The 20194-nt window shown below is 39.6% G+C and overlaps 1 protein-coding gene and 1 non-coding gene across 7 annotated transcripts in view; one reads left to right on the top strand and one right to left on the bottom strand.

Moving 5' to 3' along the window:
- The window catches only part of Ankrd17 (ankyrin repeat domain 17), a 172434-nt gene extending 159686 nt beyond the window's left edge, over positions 1-12748 (top strand). For all 6 annotated transcript variants that reach the window (XM_029568537.1, XM_017800736.2, XM_017800734.2 and 3 more), the window contains 5 exons: positions 4818-5015; positions 8199-8447; positions 9055-9233; positions 10494-10658; positions 12145-12748. In XM_029568537.1, the coding sequence (XP_029424397.1) occupies positions 4818-5015; positions 8199-8447; positions 9055-9233; positions 10494-10658; positions 12145-12204 (851 nt within the window). In that variant the 3' untranslated portion in view covers positions 12205-12748. The remainder of the gene's footprint in view (positions 1-4817; positions 5016-8198; positions 8448-9054; positions 9234-10493; positions 10659-12144) is intronic.
- A 2573-nt stretch (positions 12749-15321) lies between these two features.
- Positions 15322-15448, bottom strand: LOC115072118. Its single transcript, XR_003851185.1, has one exon. It is a non-coding gene; the product is annotated as a small nucleolar RNA SNORA61 (small nucleolar RNA).
- Between the last annotated feature and the right edge of the window lie 4746 nt (positions 15449-20194).

Here is a 20194-nt window from a genome sequence, read left to right as displayed (position 1 = left end):
GTGTGTGTGTGTGTGTGTGTGTGTGTGTGTGTGTGTGTGTGTGTTACCAGCCTTTGGGAGGTGGTAATTGGAGAATCAAGAGTTCAGGGTCATTTTCAGCCACCTCAACTAACAGGAGACCTTGTCTCAAAGCAAACAAAAATCCTCTTACTCAGGCTGGTCATATTTCAGGTATCTAATAAGTACTTATAGCTAATGACTACTACATTGGATAACAAAACAGAACATTTCTATTTTCAAGGGAAGTTCTTTTGGACTGCACTGTTTTATAGAGGATCTAAAGATCTTCTAACTGTAAGCTATTGCTTTTTTAACTTTTTCCTTGGAATTATTGTTAGATTTATGAAAGAGAAATTCTAGTTTCTTCTTGTGTAAAATCTTAGGTGACCATGGTATATTTACCAAAATGAAGAAATTAGTATTTGGTAATATTAGTTGGTTGCTGCAGATTTCTCCAGTTTTCAGATATTTTTTCCCATTTTAGGATCCAGTGCAGGTTGCCAAATTACATTTAGAGTTGTACTTTTTAAAACTGGGCGTGGTGGTTCACGTTTGGAATTCTAGCACTTGGGAAGTGGAGGCAGAAGAATCAGAAGTTCAGGGTCATCTTTGGCTACATACTGAGCTACAGGCCAGCCTCCAGACCTTATGAAGACCCTGTCTTAAGAAGGTGGAACTATTGTGAATGGTTCAAGTAATTAAAAACAGTCCACGTGAGAGATTGACACACCATGTCTGTGATCTACTTTTAATCTGGTCTGGTGCCTATTTTTACATTAAAGAATATTTTTTGTTTTAATTTGGGGTGGTTTTTTATTAAGATTTTATTTTCATTTTTAATTATGTGTATGTGTGTGTGTTCGTGTGAGTATTAGCATGTGAGTGTAATATCCTCAGAGTCCAGAAGGAGGGTGTCAGATGCTTTAGATCTGGATTTACAGGTAGTTGTGGGCCACCTGACATGGGTGCTGAGAACTGAACTTTAGTCTTCTGCAAGAGTAGTACATACTCTTAAACTGTTAAACCATCTTTCCAGCCCTGGTTTTTGTTTCTTGAGACAAGGTCTCCAGGCAAGCCTGGCATTCACTATGTAGCCCAATCTAGTCTGAGTCTTCACAGTGATCCTTCTTCCTACCCTTGATCTTAGCCCAAAGACTGAAAAGTGATGTAATCTTCCTCTTAAGCCTCTCATGTACTGGGATTAGATTATAGGTTTGAATCACCAGGGCCTGACTTTATTTTGATTTTTGTAGCCCAAACTATCCTTGAACTCACTATGTAACCTAGGCTGGCCTCATATTTGTAATAATCTTTCTGCCTCTTTAGTGCTCAGATTACAAGTATGCACCCCATGTCCAATTAATTAATTGATTAATTATTTTATTATTTTATTTGAGGCAGAATCTTACTGTATGACTGATCCTGGTTTTAAAATCCTAGGTTCTAGTGGTCTGTCTCAGTCTTACAAGTGACTGAAACTATAGCATACCATCCATGCCTGGCCATGCTTCTACCTCTCAAGTGCTAGGCCACCAAACCCTGGGTTCATGAGTTAAGTGTTACTCAGTCACATTCTCTCATTCTCACACTATGTTGGCTGCTTTCACACTGTGATAGAATGAGTAATTGGGGCACACCATGTGACCCGTCGAACCTAAAATATTTACAATTTTTCCAAGTTGTTTGTTTTGATTGGGGTTTGTGGGTCTCAGGGTAGGATCTCTTGTATTTCTCTTGTATTCCACACTGGCCTCCAACCTACTATGCAGCCAAAGATGACTGTGAACTAATAATCCTCCTTTCACCTACCAAGTGCTAGGATTTCAGATATGTACCACTGCCTGGTTTTATGTTTTGGGTGAATTCTTTTAGTTTGTTTTTTTGTTTTTTTTTTAAGTCAAGTCCCCATATTTAGCCCTAGGTGACTTAAAAGTCACTATGTAGACCAATCTGTGCTGAAACTTGTAGCAATCCTCCTGTCCCTGTGTCTGGAGTGCTGGGAGTGTAGGCATGCTGTATAGCACCATGCCTGGCTTAAAATTTTTTTTCATGACAATTGGAATTTAGTGCAAAACACTGACTTTTCCAAAAATATGATGATTTATTTATAAAGGATAAAAATTAAGAATTGGAACTAGTTGTGGTGGTGCATACCTGTACTCTTATAATCTAAGCGCTCATGAGGTGGAGGCAGGATGATCATGATTTCTGGGCCTCCCTGTTTTAAAAACAAAACAATAAAGATGTTTGTTGTTACGTTTTTTGAGGAGGGTTTCACTGCTGAAGTTTGAACTGACCTAGCCCTGGCTGTCTTTGACTCACAATATTCTTCCTGCCTCAACCTCTTACATGTTGGGATTACAGGTGTGAGCCACTACGCTCATTTAGGCATTAAGTTCTTATTTATAAAAAGGTATAGGAAGTCCCAGCACTCAGGAGGCAGAGGCAGGCAGATTTCTGTGAGTTCAAACCCAGCCTGGTCTACATAGTGAGTGCCAGGCCAGCTGGTGCTACAAGGAGACCTGTCTCACCCCGCCCCCCGCCCCCTCCCCCCCAAAAAAGGTATAGGAAGCTGGTGAGGTGGTGCATGCCTTTAGTCCCAGCTCTTGGGCGGCAGAGGCAGGTGATCTCTGTGAGTTTGAGGTCAGGCTGGTCTACATAGTGAGTTTTAGGCTAGCTGGGGCTACAAGGAGACCCTGTCTCAAAAAAAAGGAAAGTAAAAGGGGGGTATCAGAAGAAAAATGTGCAGTTTGGGACAGTCATGTTAATAACTAAAGTGTAATGAAGTCTGTCAAAGAACAGTATTGCTAGGTGCAGGTCTCATTTGGAGTTAAAATATTCATCCTTATTATTGCTTAAGAAACAAGAAACATTTTTAATTTAAAGCCATATTCTAAATCCCAGTTTTCAGTTCTATTTTTAGTGTATTTTGTGTTCTATATATAGTTTTTTTTCTTTGCTTTACTAACGTGTGTGTGTGTGCATGTAATATCATTATTTAGATTTTAGACTTAGGACCCCATCCCCACCCCTTAGTGGTACCGGGGATTAACCACAGAACAGTATTACCTGCTTAGCAAACACTCTGCCACTGAGCTGCATCCCTTGTCTACATATTGATTTGATTTGATATTTTAGATGTTTTTAATCTTTGAGAATTTTGTGTCTGTATGCAATGTGTATTTATGTACCCCCATTTCTCCTTCCTAACTTCATGTCATGCCCCTTTTGTTTCTTTTTTGGTTTTTTTGTTGTTGTTGTTGTTGCTTGTTTTGGTCTTTTGGGACATGGTCTCCTGTAGCTGCAGCTGGTCTGGAACTCACTATGTAGACCAGGCTGGCCATGAACTCACAGAGAGCCACCTCCCTCTGCTTCCTGAGTGCTGTTTGTTTTGTTATTTTGAGACAGAGTATTCTGTACCCCAGCTGACCTGCAACTTTCTATGTAGACCAGGCCCTGATCTCACAGAGATCCACCTTCTGAGTGCTGGGATTAAAGGCGTGTACCACTGCTTTCTTCCTTTTTTTAAGTAAATGCCCCTCTGAATCTGTTTAGTGCATGCCTACATACAGGGTCAGCATAGGCCATCCCTAGAGCATATACAACCTACCAGTGTCCACACCCCTAAAGAAAAATGGCTTTACCTCTCCCAGTGGCTATCATCAGCTAGGGGTATGGCTCTTGAGGTCTTGAGTTCCTCTCCCTCTCCCCCACACCCCTATTTTTTTTCCTAAATTTTTTGCTGTATTTTTATTTTATGTGTATGTGTGTACTGTATGTTTACAAGTGCACCTGTGTTGTACATTGCCCACCGAAGACAGGGCATCTGGTCCCTTGGAACTGGAATTATGGATAGTTGTTAGCTGTCATGTGGGTGCTGGGATTCGAACCTGGGTCTTCTGCAAGAACAGCCAGTGTGCTTAGCCACTGAGCCATAACCCCTTCCCTCCCCCTGCCCCCCCATTTTGATACAGTATCACTAAATTGCCAAGCAGGTCTTGAGTTTTTTATCTTCCTGCCTGTTAGGTTCCCAAATGGCTGGGCTTACAGGCCTTTATCAACTGGAAAAGTTGATTTATTTGATTTGATTTTGTTTTATTTTATTTTTTGAGACAGGGTCTCACTATGTAGCCATGGGACTTGCTACGTGGTAGACTAGGCAGGCCTTCAAACTCAGAGTGCTGAGATTACAGGCACGTGTCTCCACAAACTTATAATTTTAATGAATTTATTTATTTTTTGTCTTTTTGAGACAGGGTCTCCCTGTACCCCCAGCTGGCCTGGAACTCACTATCTATATAGATTAGGCTGGCTTTGAACTCACAGAGATCTACCTGCCTCTGCCTTCCAGTATTAAAGGTATGGGTCACCATGCCCAGCCAATTTTTAAGTTCTTTAAAATCACAAAAAGGAGCTGGAGAGATGGCTCGGCAGTTTAAAGCATTTACCACTCTTGCAGAGGACCTCAGTTCGACTCCTAGCATCCACATGGCTACTAACAACTATCTGTAGCTCCAGTTCTAAGGGATCCAGCCCCCTCTTCTAGCCTCTGTGGACATTCCATGCATGCCATTGTTGCATTTATATACATCCAGGCAAAACACTCAAACAACATAAATATTGGTAGGATATGCTGAAAAGGTGAGGCAGGAGGATCACAATTCTGAGTTCTGCTTAGGCTACCCCTTAAAACTTTTTTTTTTTCTGTAAAAATTAAAATAGCTTTAGATGTATTTTCACTCTTAGAATTTTAGCTTTGTTCAGTTATTTCTTCTAGGGGTAACTATTGTAAATAATGATGGTCTTCTACATTATAGGTATTGTCAACATGGATTCACCATATGGTTCTGTAACACCTTCTTCTACACATTTGGGAAACTTTGCCTCAAACCTTTCAGGAGGTCAGATGTATGGACCTGGAGCACCTCTTGGAGGAGCACCTGCAGCTGCCAACTTCAACAGACAGCATTTCTCCCCACTTAGTTTGTTGACTCCATGTTCATCAGCATCAAATGGTGAGTGGTATATATTCCAAAAGAAAAAGTCATATTTGTTTTCTTAAAAACTGAGAGTTTTAAGTTTCTCCCAGTGTATATTTGCTTGTTATTGGTTAGTTTGTTCAAGACAGGCTCTCATTTGTCAGGCTGTCCTCACGTACACAATGTAGCCAATGATGACCTTGAACTTACCAGCTTCTACCTTGCAAGTGCTGGAATTATAGGCATGTGCTACTGCCTCTAGCTCTTAATATTGGGGTTTTTAACTTCCTAACTTCACCATAATTTTAATACTGTAAGAATATAATTTCTAACTCTTGACAATCTCAGTAATATAAGAGATTCTAGCTTTTTAACTTTCTTAATTACAACTAAACAGCAGAAAGAGTCTACCTTCACAAAGTGTGACTATCAAACTGGGCAGCTGTGATTCCAACCACTTTGGAGACTTGAGGCCAGAGAATTGCTGTGAGTTTTAAGGTCAGCCTGGGGCTATTTGGTGAATTCCAAGGCAACCTGGGCTGTAATGTGAACCTATCTCTAGGACAAACACATGTTTCTGTAAATGCCAGATGCTTTTGGCCACCAGTCTCATCTACCTAACCAGCACAGCAAAGGAGACTCATCCTCTGGTCAGTACTATATTCTTTTAAAACATCAGCAGTCACAACACAGAAATGTATAAAATGCTTTAAGCAGACTAGAAGCTGAACATTACAAAAATAGGCACATGTCCTCCTTTTTGTTGTATTGTGTTTTGCTTTGGAAAATGATAGAGATTTAGAGATTAAACCTAGGCCTCATAAAAGGTAGTCAAGGTGTCTGCCATGGACCTGCAATCCTAGACCCCCTTTCCTTTGTTTTTTGATATATAGCCTCAATAAGTTGCCCAGTTGGCCTTGAACTCACATTGTTTCCCAGGCATACCTAGAACAAGTGGTCTTCCTCCCACAGTCTTTTGAGTCACAATTTACAGGTACCACCAGGCCCTCCTACCTTGTTTAAATTATGTGCCTAGCTGACTATGGTGACATACACTTTTAATTCCAGCACTGGGAGGCAAAGGGTAGGTAGACCTCTATGAGTTCAGGGCCATCCTGGGCTACAGGGAGACCCTGCATAAAAAACAAATAAATAAATAGTGTGCTTAATATTTCAATTTTCACATAGTACATAATTTTGTTTGCTTTTAATTTTTCTTTTTAATGTAGTTAAGATTGATTTTCTAATGGGTATTCTCAAATTCACACTGTTAAAGACCATAACTTGAGCTAGGTGTGGTATGTGCCTATAATTCCAGCTCTCAGAAGGCCGAGGCAGAAGGATATAAGTTGAAGACCTGCCAGCACCTCATTGTCAGACCCTGTCTCAAAAACTAAAACCAAAACCAAACAGAACCCATATGTCTTAATAAGTGTAGATGGTCATAACCAAAAATATGTTCTGTGGAATACCAAGATAGAATAAAACAAATGTGGATGGTGAGGTGTTGCTTCCTATTAGTATTTTGTCAGTGTATATAACCTTCTTTAGAGAATTGCTATCTCTCAACTGATTTTTTTTTCCTTTAATCTAGGTTTTGCAGATTGTTAGCTATACAAATTCTTTGATTTTTTTTTTTTTCATCATAACATACCAAAAGCAATTGTTCTTAAAGAATACAATTTGAGAGGGCTGGGGATGTATGTAGTTAAATTGGTAAAGTGCTTGCCTAGGATACATGAGACCTTGGGTTTAATCTACATAAACCAGGTATGGTGACATATTCCTCTAATCCTAGCATCTAGCACTTAGGAGGGAGAGACAGAAAGATCAGAGCTTTAAAGTCACAGACTGGAAAGATGGTGTGGCAGGTGCTGTGTGAGCATGAGGATGGCAGACACTCTTCTGTAACCCCAGCACTGTGGGGAACAGAGACAGGAGAGAATTCCCTAGAACTGACTGGCTGCTAGCCTAGCACTAATTTCAGTGGGTGGCCCTGTCACATAGGAAAAAGGTGGAGAGTGATAGAACCTGGTCCCTGACATCCTATGGCATGCATACTCTTATGCACATGGTTGTATACCCCACACTCAGATGCATAAAAAAAAGAAAAAGTTTAAAGTCATCTTTAGCTACTTAGAGCGTTTAGCAACAGCCTGGCCTAAAGACCCTAGCTCAGGAAAAACAAAACAACGAAAGACACTATTGGCAGTACAGGCAGTAATATTCCTTGACATTTTTTGTGTTGTTAATTATAATTTAAATAACATACTTTTATTGTTCTGGCTTTATATTTTAGCATCAGAGATTAATTTATTTAATATTTCTATTATATTTATTTTTCATGTATGAGTGTATTGCTTGCATGTATGTAAGTGCACCTGTGTCATGTCATGCAGTGCCCTTGGAGGTCAGAAGATGGTGTTGGATTCTCTGGAACTGGAGTTACAGATGGTTGTAAACTGCCATGTGGGTCCTGGGAATCAAACTTGGGTCCTCTGTAAGAGCAGCCAGTGCTCTTAACCACTGAGCCATCTCTCCAGCCCTAAGATTGATTTATTTAAATATTAGTTAGTGTAATGATTGATCTCATGAATACTTGACCACTAATGATTATCATTAATATCTTCATATTTTACCATGACATCCTTGATATTTAACAGCTTGCATGTGTGTGCCTGTGCACTTGTACTATGTATGGTACTGTCAGCTGAGTTCAGGACCTCATCAATGCTAGACACACACTATACAATTGAATTACATCCCCAGTTCTAACCAGGTTTTAATGTCTATAGAGTATTGTATATTATTTTTGGCTTTTAAAAGACAAGAGTCTTGCTATAGCCTAGACTGGCCTTGCACTTGAAGACACTCTTTCTTCAACCTCCCAGAGTGCTGGGATTACAAGTGTGCACCACCATGCTCAGCTTAAACACTTATTCTGAGAAGAAAAATTACTTAGCGGGAAGAAAGGGACAAGAATAGTGGCAGGGGGAGTTGGGAGTAAGAATAAAGTATAATGACATATGTATGGAAATGTCACAATGAGATCCATTTCTTTGTATACTAATCAAGACATTAATTTAAAATATTATTCTGATATTTCAGCTTTCCTCAGGGAGTACTTGTTTAAGATATCTTCAGAATTTAAGATTTGGTTTTATAAAATTAGATATTCTACAGATGACCGTATTCTATTTCAAAATATCTCTTCTCCAGATTCTCCTGCACAGTCAGTATCCTCTGGAGTTCGTGCACCATCTCCTGCCCCATCATCAGTACCCTTAGGGTCTGAAAAGCCCAGCAATGTCTCTCAGGACAGGAAAGTTCCAGTCCCTATTGGGACTGAACGTTCTGCACGTATCAGGCAAACTGGAACTTCAGCTCCATCTGTTATTGGGAGTAATTTGTCCACATCAGTAGGACATAGTGGCATCTGGTCCTTTGAAGGGATTGGTGGTAATCAAGGTATGATGTGTTGTCCTTATTGGAAATTACGTTTATTCACTTAGCTATAACATCTTACTCAATCCACTTTCATCATTATTTTCAAAGATCAGTATTCCTATTGCTTTGGTTTGACTATTTAATCACATTTTTTTAATTCCAGTCTCACATGATCTTTCCCATTTTCTTAAGATTTTTTGAGACAGGGTTTCACGTATCCCAGGCTGGCCTTGAACTTACTGTGCAACTGAGGCTAGTCTTTAACTCCTGATCCTTTTGCCTTCACCTCCCAAATGCTGGAATCACAGGTGTGCACCACCTTGCCTCTATTGTAAGCATGCTTCTCTTGTCATTTCTTCCAGTTAAATGCTGCTGTTATTATTTTTTAGTTCATCGGATTTTTTCTTAGCTTTTATTTTCTTGTGTTGTGTTTATGACACTTTGTTAAGCTATTAAATCACCATCTATAAACATGGAAATATGACTTTAAACATTTAAAAATATACTATTCTGAAAGAATTTACAGTTCAATATAAATTTAGCTACAAAATTATAAAATTTTTTTCTTTTAGTATCTCTTGATTTTAAATATTGTCAACTTTTGTTTTTGACTTTCTCTTCCCTCAAGACAAAGTGGACTGGTGTAACCCTGGGATGGGAAACCCTATGATTCATAGGCCAATGTCTGATCCAGGAGTGTTTTCCCAGCATCAAGCAATGGAACGAGATAGTACAGGAATTGTAACTCCTTCTGGTACATTCCATCAGCATGTTCCTGCAGGATACATGGACTTTCCAAAAGTTGGGGTAATTTAAATAAGCATTTTTATAATTTCTTTTATTTTTTCCAAGATTTCTTTATGTACCTGAGTACCACATGTATGTCTGGTACCCATGGAGGCCAGAGGAGGATGTCAGATCACTTGGAACTGGACTTACAGGTGGTTGGGAGCTACCATGTGGGTGTTGGGATTAGAACCTAGGTCCTTTGGAAGAGCAGTAAGTGCTTTTAACTGTCAAGCCATCTCCCTAGCCCTCAGTTTTTTCCTTATTACTAATCATCTCTCACTCCAAGCATTTGTGAAGTTATACAGGGCTTTGATTACAAATATAGATCAAAATCTGACTACAGTAGAAATATTTAGTTAACCCAGTCATTTTGAGGAGTGTTGTTTTGGAGACTCTTTGTTTGGTTACGTTTTTTTGTTTATTCTTTTCTTTTTTGTCTTTGTGAAACAGTGTCTCCTTATAGCCCCAGCTGACCTGGAACTTGCCATGTAGATCAGGCTGGCCTTGAACTCACAGAGATCTGCCTGCCTCTGCCTCCCAAGTACTAGGAATAAAGGCCTGCACCACCATGCCTAGCAAAGTCAGTTGAAACTTTAAAAATCAGTTTTAAGACTTTTGTTTGATTGTTTGGGGTTTTGTTTTGTTTTTGTAAAATAAAGTGACAGTGGGTTCAGGATAAACAGTAGAGAAATGTAGCTTTTGTTTTCATTTTTGGTCTTTTTGAGACAGGTTCTCCCTTTAGCCTCAGCTGGCCTGAAACTCACTATGTAGACCAGGTTGGCCTTGAACTTACAGAGACCTGCCCACCTCTGCTTCCCGAGTGCTGGGATTAAAGGCGTGCGCCACCACACCATAATAAGTGCATCCATTTGGTGAATTGACCTTGAAGGACAGAAGAGGGCATCAGATCCCCTTGGAGTCTAGTTATGGTCAGTTGTAGCTGTTATGTGGGTGCTGGGATTGTAACCTGGGTCTTATGTAAGAATACCCAGTGCTTTTAACAGACGAATGATCTCTTCAGCCCCTGTTTTGTTTTTATTTTGTGACGAGGTTTTACTGTGTAGCCCCAGCTATCCTGAGTCTCGATAGACCAAGCTGGTCTCGGACTTTTGGTGGTTCTGCTTTTGCCTTCCAAGTACTTCTTTTTTGGTTTTCTGAGATAGGGTCTCACTGTGTAGCCCTTGCAAGATTGTTGAATTGAGGGGCAGTAAGGGGCCTGACAAAGAAAAAGAAAACAATGACTTGATTGTTAATCTCTTTTTTTTTCTCCTCTTTAAGGGTATGCCTTTTTCTGTATATGGGAATGCAATGATTCCTCCAGTAGCACCTATCCCTGACGGTACTGGAGGACCCATATTTAATGGCCCTCATGCTGCAGACCCCTCTTGGAATTCACTGATAAAGATGGTGTCAAGCTCCACAGAAAATAATGGTCCTCAAACGGTAAGATTGATTTTTCAACTTAGTGTTCATGAAATACAGAGTATGGGTGATCCATAGTAGCAAGAGAGTGTGATGAGTACAGCCAGTAGGGAAAACTGAAGATCTAACACAGCCAGAATACAGCAAAAGTGTATGAGAAATGGTACTTAAAGGAGTAGGTTAGGGCTAAAATTATGTAAAAACATTTTATAAATTATTCTGTATGGATTATAAAGAATTTAAGTTGCAAAGTGATCTTCATATAAAATTATTTACTAACATTAATATTTACTAATGATGTGGGGCTGGAGAAATGGCTCAGCAGTTAAGAACACTGAGTGCTCTTACAGAGGACCCAGGTTCAATTCCCAGCATCCACATGGCAGCTAACAAATAACTCTAGTTCCTGGGGACCTGATACCCTTTTATGACCTCTTCAAGCATTGCACAACACAGGTGCACTTATACACATGCAGGCAATACACTAATACACATTAAAAAATAAATAAGCCAGGTGTGGTGGTACACGCCTTTGATCCTAGCACTTGGGAGGCAGAGGAAGGTGGATTTTTGTGAGTTCGAGGCCAGCCTGGTCTACATAGTGAGTTCCAGGGCAGTGGGGCTACAGGGAAGACCCTGTCTCAAAAAGAAAAAAAATAATAAGTAAATAAATAAAAAATTTTTTAAAAATTTACTATCTAGCCAGGTGTGGTGATGCACGCCTTTAATCCCAGGACTCGGGAGGAAGAGGCAGGCAGATCTCTTAAGTTCAAGGCCAGCCTGGTCTACATAGTGAGTTCCAGGACAGCTGGGGCTACAGGGAGATCCTGTCTCAAAAAGACCCTGTGTGTGTGTGTGTGTGTGTGTGTGTGTGTGTGTGTGTGTGTGTGTGTATGTGTATGTGTATGTACACTTTTGGTCTTTTTGAGACAGGATCTCCCTGTAGCCCCAGCTGGCCTGGAACTCGCTATGTAGACCAAGCTGGCCTTGAACTCACAGAGAGCCGCTTGCCTCTCCCTCCCAAATGCTGAGATTAAAGGTATGTGCTACCATGCTCAGCTAAAGTAATGAGTTTCATATAAATGTGTTTTAGGGACTAGGAGGTATAGTTTAGTGATAGACTGTGCTTAATATTCTTAAGGCCCTGGGTTTAGTCTCTAGCACTGCAAGGGAATGCAAGGGGGCAAATGATGTTACTGGTTTTTCCTCTTATTTCCTAGTATGTTGCAATATTTTCCTCCCTTCAGTTCTTTGAGACTAGGTCTCATGCTATTCAGACTGTCTTTGAGATGCACTATGTATGTATCCAGGGATGGCCTTGAACTCTTGTCCTCTGCCTTTTCCTCCTAAGGGTTGGGATTAACTGATTATATGTACCTGCTTATATGTTACAGATTGAATGAAATTGTTTTAGTCATTAGATACTTCATTAGTTTTTAAGGGTTTTATTTTAACCCAAATATATGTTGAAACTGTATTTAATAAAATGCATGCTCTATATTCATAGGTGTGGACTGGACCCTGGACACCTCACATGAACAGTGTTCATATGAACCAGCTTGGCTGAGGATCAGGTTTTTAGCCTGCAGATTCCTTTCATTCAGAGGAAATCACAAGTGGCCGAAAAACATTTTTTTATGCCCCCAAATCATTCTACTGATGTGCTTGACTGAAGTGTGTAGGCTTTTTGCAGAAGAACTTACTAACTGACCTATTTTCTGTGAACATTTGTGACTGCCCATTCCCCATCATCATCATCTGTTTTACCTTAGTTAGCATTTTTCTTACCATTTTTCTTTTTTCTTTCCCTCTTCCCTTTGGACATAACTTTCTGTTGAAGCTGTTCTTTGGCTGGTTGGTTTTAGTACTGTAAACTGCTTCTGAGCAAACACGAAAATTTAGCGAAATTATGTAAACTTGATCCTGAAGTTTTAGAATGGCAAATAAATGTACAATTGTTTACATAACAGAAAAGGCTAAGCAGAAAGTAAATTTCAATATGTCAGTATAGAGGCTCTACTTTATGTAGACTTAAATTAATGTGAGATATGTACCTTCATATTCAGAAATCTGGATGTTTCCTTCATACATTAAACTATTAATAAGCATAACTTTTCTACTCGTGTAATTTAAGTTTAAAGTACAGTGATGGGCATTATCAGTGGATGCTTCCCTGTGTTAGCTTATCAGACACCCATCTTGCTCCCTTTTGAGTTTGTAGCAAGGCATATAGAAGAAATTGCTGATTTTTTTCCAAGTGTTTATTACATTTTCACACTTTTAGAACTAATATACACATCTCTCTCCAGTTTCTTCTCTATCTTTGCCTCTATGAGTAGTAAGATTCTCTTGCTTGATAGTGAAAGAAACCCTGTAAATTTCCACTGTACAGGTGCTACAGAAATGGAACACCTTTAGTGGCACCAGTGGTTGTTTCTTCTAACCATAAAACATTGAAACTTTCTGAGAAACTTAAAAGCTACCACAGTTCCCAGTCAGCATATACTGTTTATTATTAGCCATTTTGATGTTTTACATCGGATGACAGATTCCTAGTCATCAAGAGTCAACATAAAATTTTAATGATTTTAGTAACTCAGTAGAAAGCACCTTATTTCTTCAACTTGAAAGGCTCCTTGCGCGCTACACTTGTATATTATCAATGCAAAGGAAGGACTAAGCAGCTGAGTTGGGCCAAGACATAAAAGAAAGTTTGGGGTTTGTTATTAAGACGATTTATGGTAAATACACAAATACACAAAATATAAATAAAGTCTCCATTTAGCCTGTTGGTATGTGATTCAGGGCCACACTAAACTACTCAATGGGAATTTATATATTCCATCCACTTGAAACAATAAACAATAATGTATTCCAGAAGAATGTGTGTTCTACCATGTCTTGTATGGAAAAATAACTTACATGGTTAAAATACAAAACAGAGCATAAGTGGGAAGTCATGTCTATTTCAGTTTGTCTTTTTAATTAGGTACAAACCACACTAAACATAAATTTCTGATAAATCACCAGAGTTGATAATTGGATTGCTTAAAATAAATGATTTGGTTTCTTGCCTTTAGTGTTTTGAGTAGAGAGTAAAAGGATCATTCCTTAATCCTCCCCAGAAATTTGTGGGCACTGCACTTACCCTTTCAGTTAGGCGATGTTAAAATACATACATTTGGTTATGTGATTAATATGATTAATGATCAGTACACCCAAATTGGAAGGAAAACCTCAGAAACAAGTTTTAATGCTGCACTTAAAGTGTATGGTAGTTGGGCATGGTGGCGCATGCCTTTAATCCCAGCACTTGGGAGGCAGAGGCAGGCTGATCTCTCTGAGTTCAAGGCCAGTCTGGTCTATATAGTGAGTTCCGGGATAGCTGGGTCTTCAGGGAGACCCTTTCTCAAAAAGACCCCCCAAAAAAGTATGATATTATTTGAGTATATAGAGTTTGGCCACTGTTCCCCCCTACACCATCACTGCCAATTCTTTTTCTGTGCTAACTAGAAAAACTTCCTTTAGATAACTTTCCTTATCTAAAATAATCCTGATGGAGAACAAATACTCAGTATTTACTACGGCATATGAGTTGTGTTGGTTCACCAAACAGTTTCTTTCTTTTTTTTTTTTTTTTAATCTTTTTGAGATGGTCTCCCTGTAGCTCCTGCTGACCTGGAAGTCATTATATAGACCAGGCTGACCTTGAACTCACAGAGATCCTCCTGCCTCTGCCTCCCAAGTACTGGGATTAAAGGCATGCACCACCACACCAAATAGTTTCTTAACATGGAGTATCTTGCTGGAAAAGAAAGAAGGGCAGAAATTTTCCATTTTCTTGACTTTAAACTGTGGGGTGTGAGTAGGTTGGAGTGTTCTGCCTTACATTTGGGATCAGATTTGTAGTACAATGCCACGGTTTTAGAATTCTGGACTTGGAACATTCTTCAAGTACATTTTTATACTTCAGATCTAATACAGAACATTTTTTATTTGAACAATGAAAACATAAATTTTGAGATCATGCAGGTTGTCTATATTTTTCTTTTTTGAGATTATGTGACTGTATTTATGTAGACTACATGATATTTTTCTTTTCTCTCAGGAAGTGACAACTTTTAGAAGTAACATTCTTAAGACTCCAAATAATCTCCTCAATTTTTTTTTTGTCTCTTAACAAAGGCTGGCCTGGAATTCAGCGATTTCCCCCTCCTTTGCCTCCCAAGTACTGGAATTAAAGGCCTGCACTACCACCCCTGGTCATAACCATCCCACTTTAGAAATGATTTTGTTTATTGTTTGCAACAGAATCCCCATTTCATGCCTTTCCAGTATTTATTCATAATAGTCATAATAACTTATTTTAGCATTTTCCTGAAATAATTCCTCCTATTGCCTTTTACCATAAAAGCATTTTATGAGTGAATTAAAATTAATTTTTTGATAAATTACTATCGTTTTGTTGTATGGGGAAACAATAGGAGTGAATAGTATATTATGTAATCCTGTCTCATCTTGTTCACAAAATATTGTCTTTTTTAAAGTTACCTAACTACATACTTCGTAAAAATTATTTTGCACATAATATTATTCACAGAATTTTTTTTAAACAATAGCAAGTATCAAACTATGCTAGGACTTTTAAAATTGTTTCAGAATTTTCATTTTTACTTTTTTTCTGCCCTGTTTGAATCTGGCCCACGTGCTTATACCAGACTACAAAGCTGTGAGGCCAGCTTCAGCACGCTCCCTCCTTTACAACCATCAAGACCAGTGTTGAGATTGCATGGGAAAGGGAACCGGAGTGTTTGTTTCAGAATTTTCTAAGTCAGAAATTCCAGAGTCAGGATCATCTCAAAATGGTTAAAAGATCTTGCGGGGCTGGAGCAAAGGGTCCCCTCCTGCAGGGGACCCAGGTTCAGTTCCCAGTGCCTACATGGTGGCTAACAACCAACTATAACCAGTTCCAGGGGACCCAACACCCTTTTCTGGCTTCTTTGGGCATTGCATGACACAGGTACACTTACATACATGCAGGCAACACACTCATACACTTAAAATATAATAACAATTTAAAAACAGCTCTGGTTTTAGTCATTGGATTTTGTACTTTAGGTAAGTGCATCTATCCAAACATTACACTTTTGGGTTTTTTTTGGGGGGGGGTGTCTTTATTGAGACAGGGTCTTCCTGTAGCCCCAGCTGGCTTTGAACTCTATGTAGACCAGCCAGGCCTGGAACTCAGAGATCCCTCTACCTCTGCCTCCCAAGTGCTGGGATTAAAGGCATGGGCTACGACACCAAACAACATTTCACACTTTTTTTTAAGTGTATGCATGTACTGCCTGCATGTGTCTTAAGTGCACCAGTGTTGTGTAATGCCAGCGGACAGATGAGTTAGTTGGATCCCTTGGAACTAGAGTTATGGACAGTTGTTAGCTGCCATATGGATGCTGGGATTTGAACCCAGGTCTTTTGCAGGAACGGTCAGTGTTCTTAACCACTGAGCCAACTCTCTAGCCCCACATTTTACACTTTTGATGTTGATTCTTGTCCTACCTACCTTATGTCTTGTGCATTCTGTCTGATCCTGAATGTATTTGGAAATACATATCTCACTGATAATGCCTAAACAAGTAGTGGTGTTGGATTTCACCACTCAGGTACTGAAATTCAGACGGCAGCATCTTAATTAGGACTGTGTGTGTGTGTGTGTGTGTGTGTGTGTGTGTGTGTGTGTGTGTGTGTTTGAAATGCAGTCTCCCTGTCTGGCCTGGAACTCACTGTATAGATGTATAGACCAGGCTGGCCTTATTATACACCTTAGTTGCAAAAATACAGTCACTGGGTTCCAGCCTGAGCTGTGGAGAAGGAAAAATAAAAGATACTAGGGAATGCTTAATACAGAGGGGGGAAAACATTACTAATTCAACATTAGGAGTTTTCCTTTTGAAAAGTGAGGAGAAAAATGAAAGTCTGATTCCTTTTTTTTTTTTTACTTTTTGGTCTTTTTGAGTCAGGGTCTCCCTGTACTTGGAGCTGGCTATGTACACCAGGCTGGCCTTGAACTCACAGAGATCTACCTGCTTGTGCCTCTGGAGTGCTGGGACTAAAGGCGTGTGCCACCACGCCCAACTGACTAACAGTTTCTCATGGGAATAATTTACTCCTCAAAGATTTTTACTTTTTCCAAACATTTCAGAAAACATTTGGGAAATGAGTTTAAATTATTACATAAGCAATATTCAAATTTTAAGCAATGTCTTAGCCTGCTATAATAAAAATAGAAAGGCTGAAGATTTCTATCATTTGTTCGAGTGCTTGCCTAGTATGCATGAAGTTGGTTAATCTCCAGTACTGACAGTGGTGACCTTGTAGCTGAGGTTGGCCTTGAACAATTATGTCTAAAGTGCTGAGATTACAGGCATACGCTACCACACCTGACTTTAAAATGCACCTTATACACCAAATACCATAGCTTAGCAACACATTGCATTGGGGTTTTGTGGGGTTTTGTTGGGGTCTGGGGGAAAAAATTGAATCCAGAACTGCTTCTAACACTGATCAGTTGATTTTCATGGTGATGCTGTTATTAGCCCAGTGGAATTTCAAAATTGGAAATAAAATTTCTACTGAATGGATATTGCTACATTATCACAATGTGGTTGAATCATTAAGGGCCATCTGTTCATACTGGGATTTTGTGGGGGGGGTTGGGGGCAATATCATGCTGTGTATCCCTTGAACTATGGTAGCCAAGACTGGCTTTCCCTTTGTGGCAGTCCTCCAGCTCTTGCCTACTGTGTACTGGTTTATAGGTGTGAGCTATCATGCCCCACTTTTTTATTTTTGAGAAAAAGTCTTGCTGCATAATAGCATTCTAGCCTGGAATTCAGTAGGTAACCTGAAGTGGTCTGAAACCACCCAGCTCACATGTGTGCTCCCCCCCCCCCGTGTCTGTGTGTGTGTTTTTTTAAAATTGTATTTTTATTATTATATGTGCCTTGGTTGGCCTGGAACTCTCAAAGATCCATTTGCTTTTCAAGTGCTGGAAACAATGGTGCACACCACCACACCTGGCTTTTATAAAACTTCTTTTGTGTAGCTCTTGCTGGCCTGGAACTCACTTTGTAGACCAGGCTGGCCTGGAACTTAGATCCACCAATATCTGCTTCTGGCATGCTGGAGTTAGACTTAAAACACTATACCTGGCTTCTAGCTGCCTCTCTTTAATTTTTATTTTTATGTATATGAGTGTTTTGCCTGTATGTATGTAAGTGCACTGCATGTGTGCAGTGCCAATGGAGGCCAGAAGAGGGTGTGGAATCCCATGGAACTGGAGTTACTGATGGTTATTTGCTGCCATGTGAGTGCTGGGAACCAAACCTGGGTCCTCTTGAGCAAGAGTAGCTAGTGCTTTTAACAGCAGAGCCAACTCTACAGCCCCTGCTGTCTCTTTTTAAGGAATTCAAAAGTTAAGAATATTCATTGTATGATTGAATTGAAGATAGGAATAAGTTAACTGTAAATGCTGAGTTCTTTATTTCTTTAAAAATATTTTTATTTTTTGTGTATGAGTGTTATGCCTACAGATAGATGTTATGTACCTGTGTTGTTCAGTGCCCTTGGAGGGCAGAAGAGGGCATCAGATCCCCTGGAACTGGAGTTATGGGCAGTTGTTGGCCCCCATGTTGGTGCTGGGAATGGAACCCATATCCTCTGCAAGAGCAGCCAATGCTCTTAACTGCTGAGCCTGCTCTCCAACCCATGAATTCTGAGTTCTAAAAAAAGTGTTTTGATGTGTGTTGTTGAAATTAATTTACCAAGTATTAGAGATGACAAATTATTTCGGTGTGCTTACTCAAATATTGTCATTTTACACTGTAGTGTGAACCTAAAAGACACAAGATAGCCTAGTGTTGGATGTGATACATATCACTGATGACACATATCAGTGATAACACTTTTTTGCATTGGAATTCATAATTTACAGAGTTACCCTAACATTCTCAGTCAACTAGATTGCTCATTCTGACTGAATTAAGAAATTTGGTGAATTTGATTGTCTATATCTTTAATCCCAACACTCAGGATGTTGAAGATCTGTGAAATTGAGCCAGCCTGGTATATGGACCAAGTTTCAGGCCAGCAGGGTCTACAGGGAGACCCTGTCTCAAAAGAAACAATTAAAAAAAAAAAAAAAAAAGGGATTGGGACTGGTGAGGTGGCTCAGTGGTTAAGTCCACTGGCTGCTCTAACAGAAGGTCTGGGTTCGTTTCCCAGCACCCACGTGCTGGCTAACAACCATCTGTAACTCCAGTTCAGGTGATCTGACACCCTCTTCTGATCTCTGCAGGCATTACAGGACATGGGTACAGTTAAACACATGTATGCTATACACTCATTCACATAAAAATAATGAAACATTAAAAAGGAAAAAAAAAAAAGGATTGAGTTGGTGGGGAAAGCTGGTTAGGACACCTGGAAACCAAATTTAGTCCCTGAGATCCACAATTTGGAAGCAGAATCCCAACTCCCACAAGTTGCCTGACCTTTACTCACACAAATACATTAAAAAAAAAAAAAAGGAGGTACAAGCTGCTGGGAGATGTCTTGGTAGTTAAGAGCACTTGCTCTTAAATAGGCTCATAGTTCAATACCCAGCAAGTTCCTTGGTGGCTCACTGCCTGTAACTTCAGGGGGATTTGACACTTCTGGCCTTCAGAGTCACCTGCAATCGTGCACATACACAAACACATAGACATAATAAAAATAAAGCCTGATAAAATGAAGGAAAGCCTATTTAATACAAAGAAATGTGTTTTAAAAAATAAGATGGGTGGGTGCCTGTAAGATGACTCAGTAGTAAAGACAAACAACTGGGTTCCTCCCTGGGACCCACATAGTGAAAGGAGAGGACTGACTCCTGGAAGTTGCCTGCTGACCTCCATACAAGCGACTCCATCTCCCTACTACTCTAGTACATAGGTACACAAAATAAAAATTAATTAAAAGCAAAAACAAAAAACACTTGGGCTGAATGTTGTGGCACACACCTATAATCCCAGAACTCTAGAGGCAGAGGCTATCTCTGAGATGAGATCAATCTGCTCTTCACCAGGGGCTATGTGGTGAGACCGTCTTCAAAACAAGCAAACAAAATAACTAAAAAGTAAAATTAAATAGGGGACATAGAGATGGCTCAGTGGATAAAAGCCTTGCTGTGCCAGGCTGGTGACCGTCTTCAAAACAAGCAAACAAAATAACTAAAAAGTAAAATTAAATAGGGGACATAGAGATGGCTCAGTGGATAAAAGCCTTGCTGTGCCAGGCTGGTGACCTGAGTTCAACCCTCAGACAAGCCTTCCCTACAGTTGTCATCTCCATAGTTCACATACATTGTACATGTGCATAATAATAAAAATAAAAAGTATTTGTGCTTAACATATGCTAAATCTGAATAAAATTTATTTAGTTCATATTACTATGTAGAGGGCCTTTTGTTTTATTATAGGATTGCTAATAGCCTTAAATTCACTATGTGGCCAAGAATA

The sequence above is a fragment of the Nannospalax galili genome, unplaced genomic scaffold (assembly GCF_000622305.1).
Source record: "Nannospalax galili isolate Female #2095 unplaced genomic scaffold, S.galili_v1.0 scaffold800, whole genome shotgun sequence".
Taxonomy (NCBI): domain Eukaryota; kingdom Metazoa; phylum Chordata; class Mammalia; order Rodentia; family Spalacidae; genus Nannospalax; species Nannospalax galili.
The sequence above is the reverse complement of the archived record's forward strand: the minus strand, read 5'-3'. Positions and strand labels throughout refer to the sequence as shown.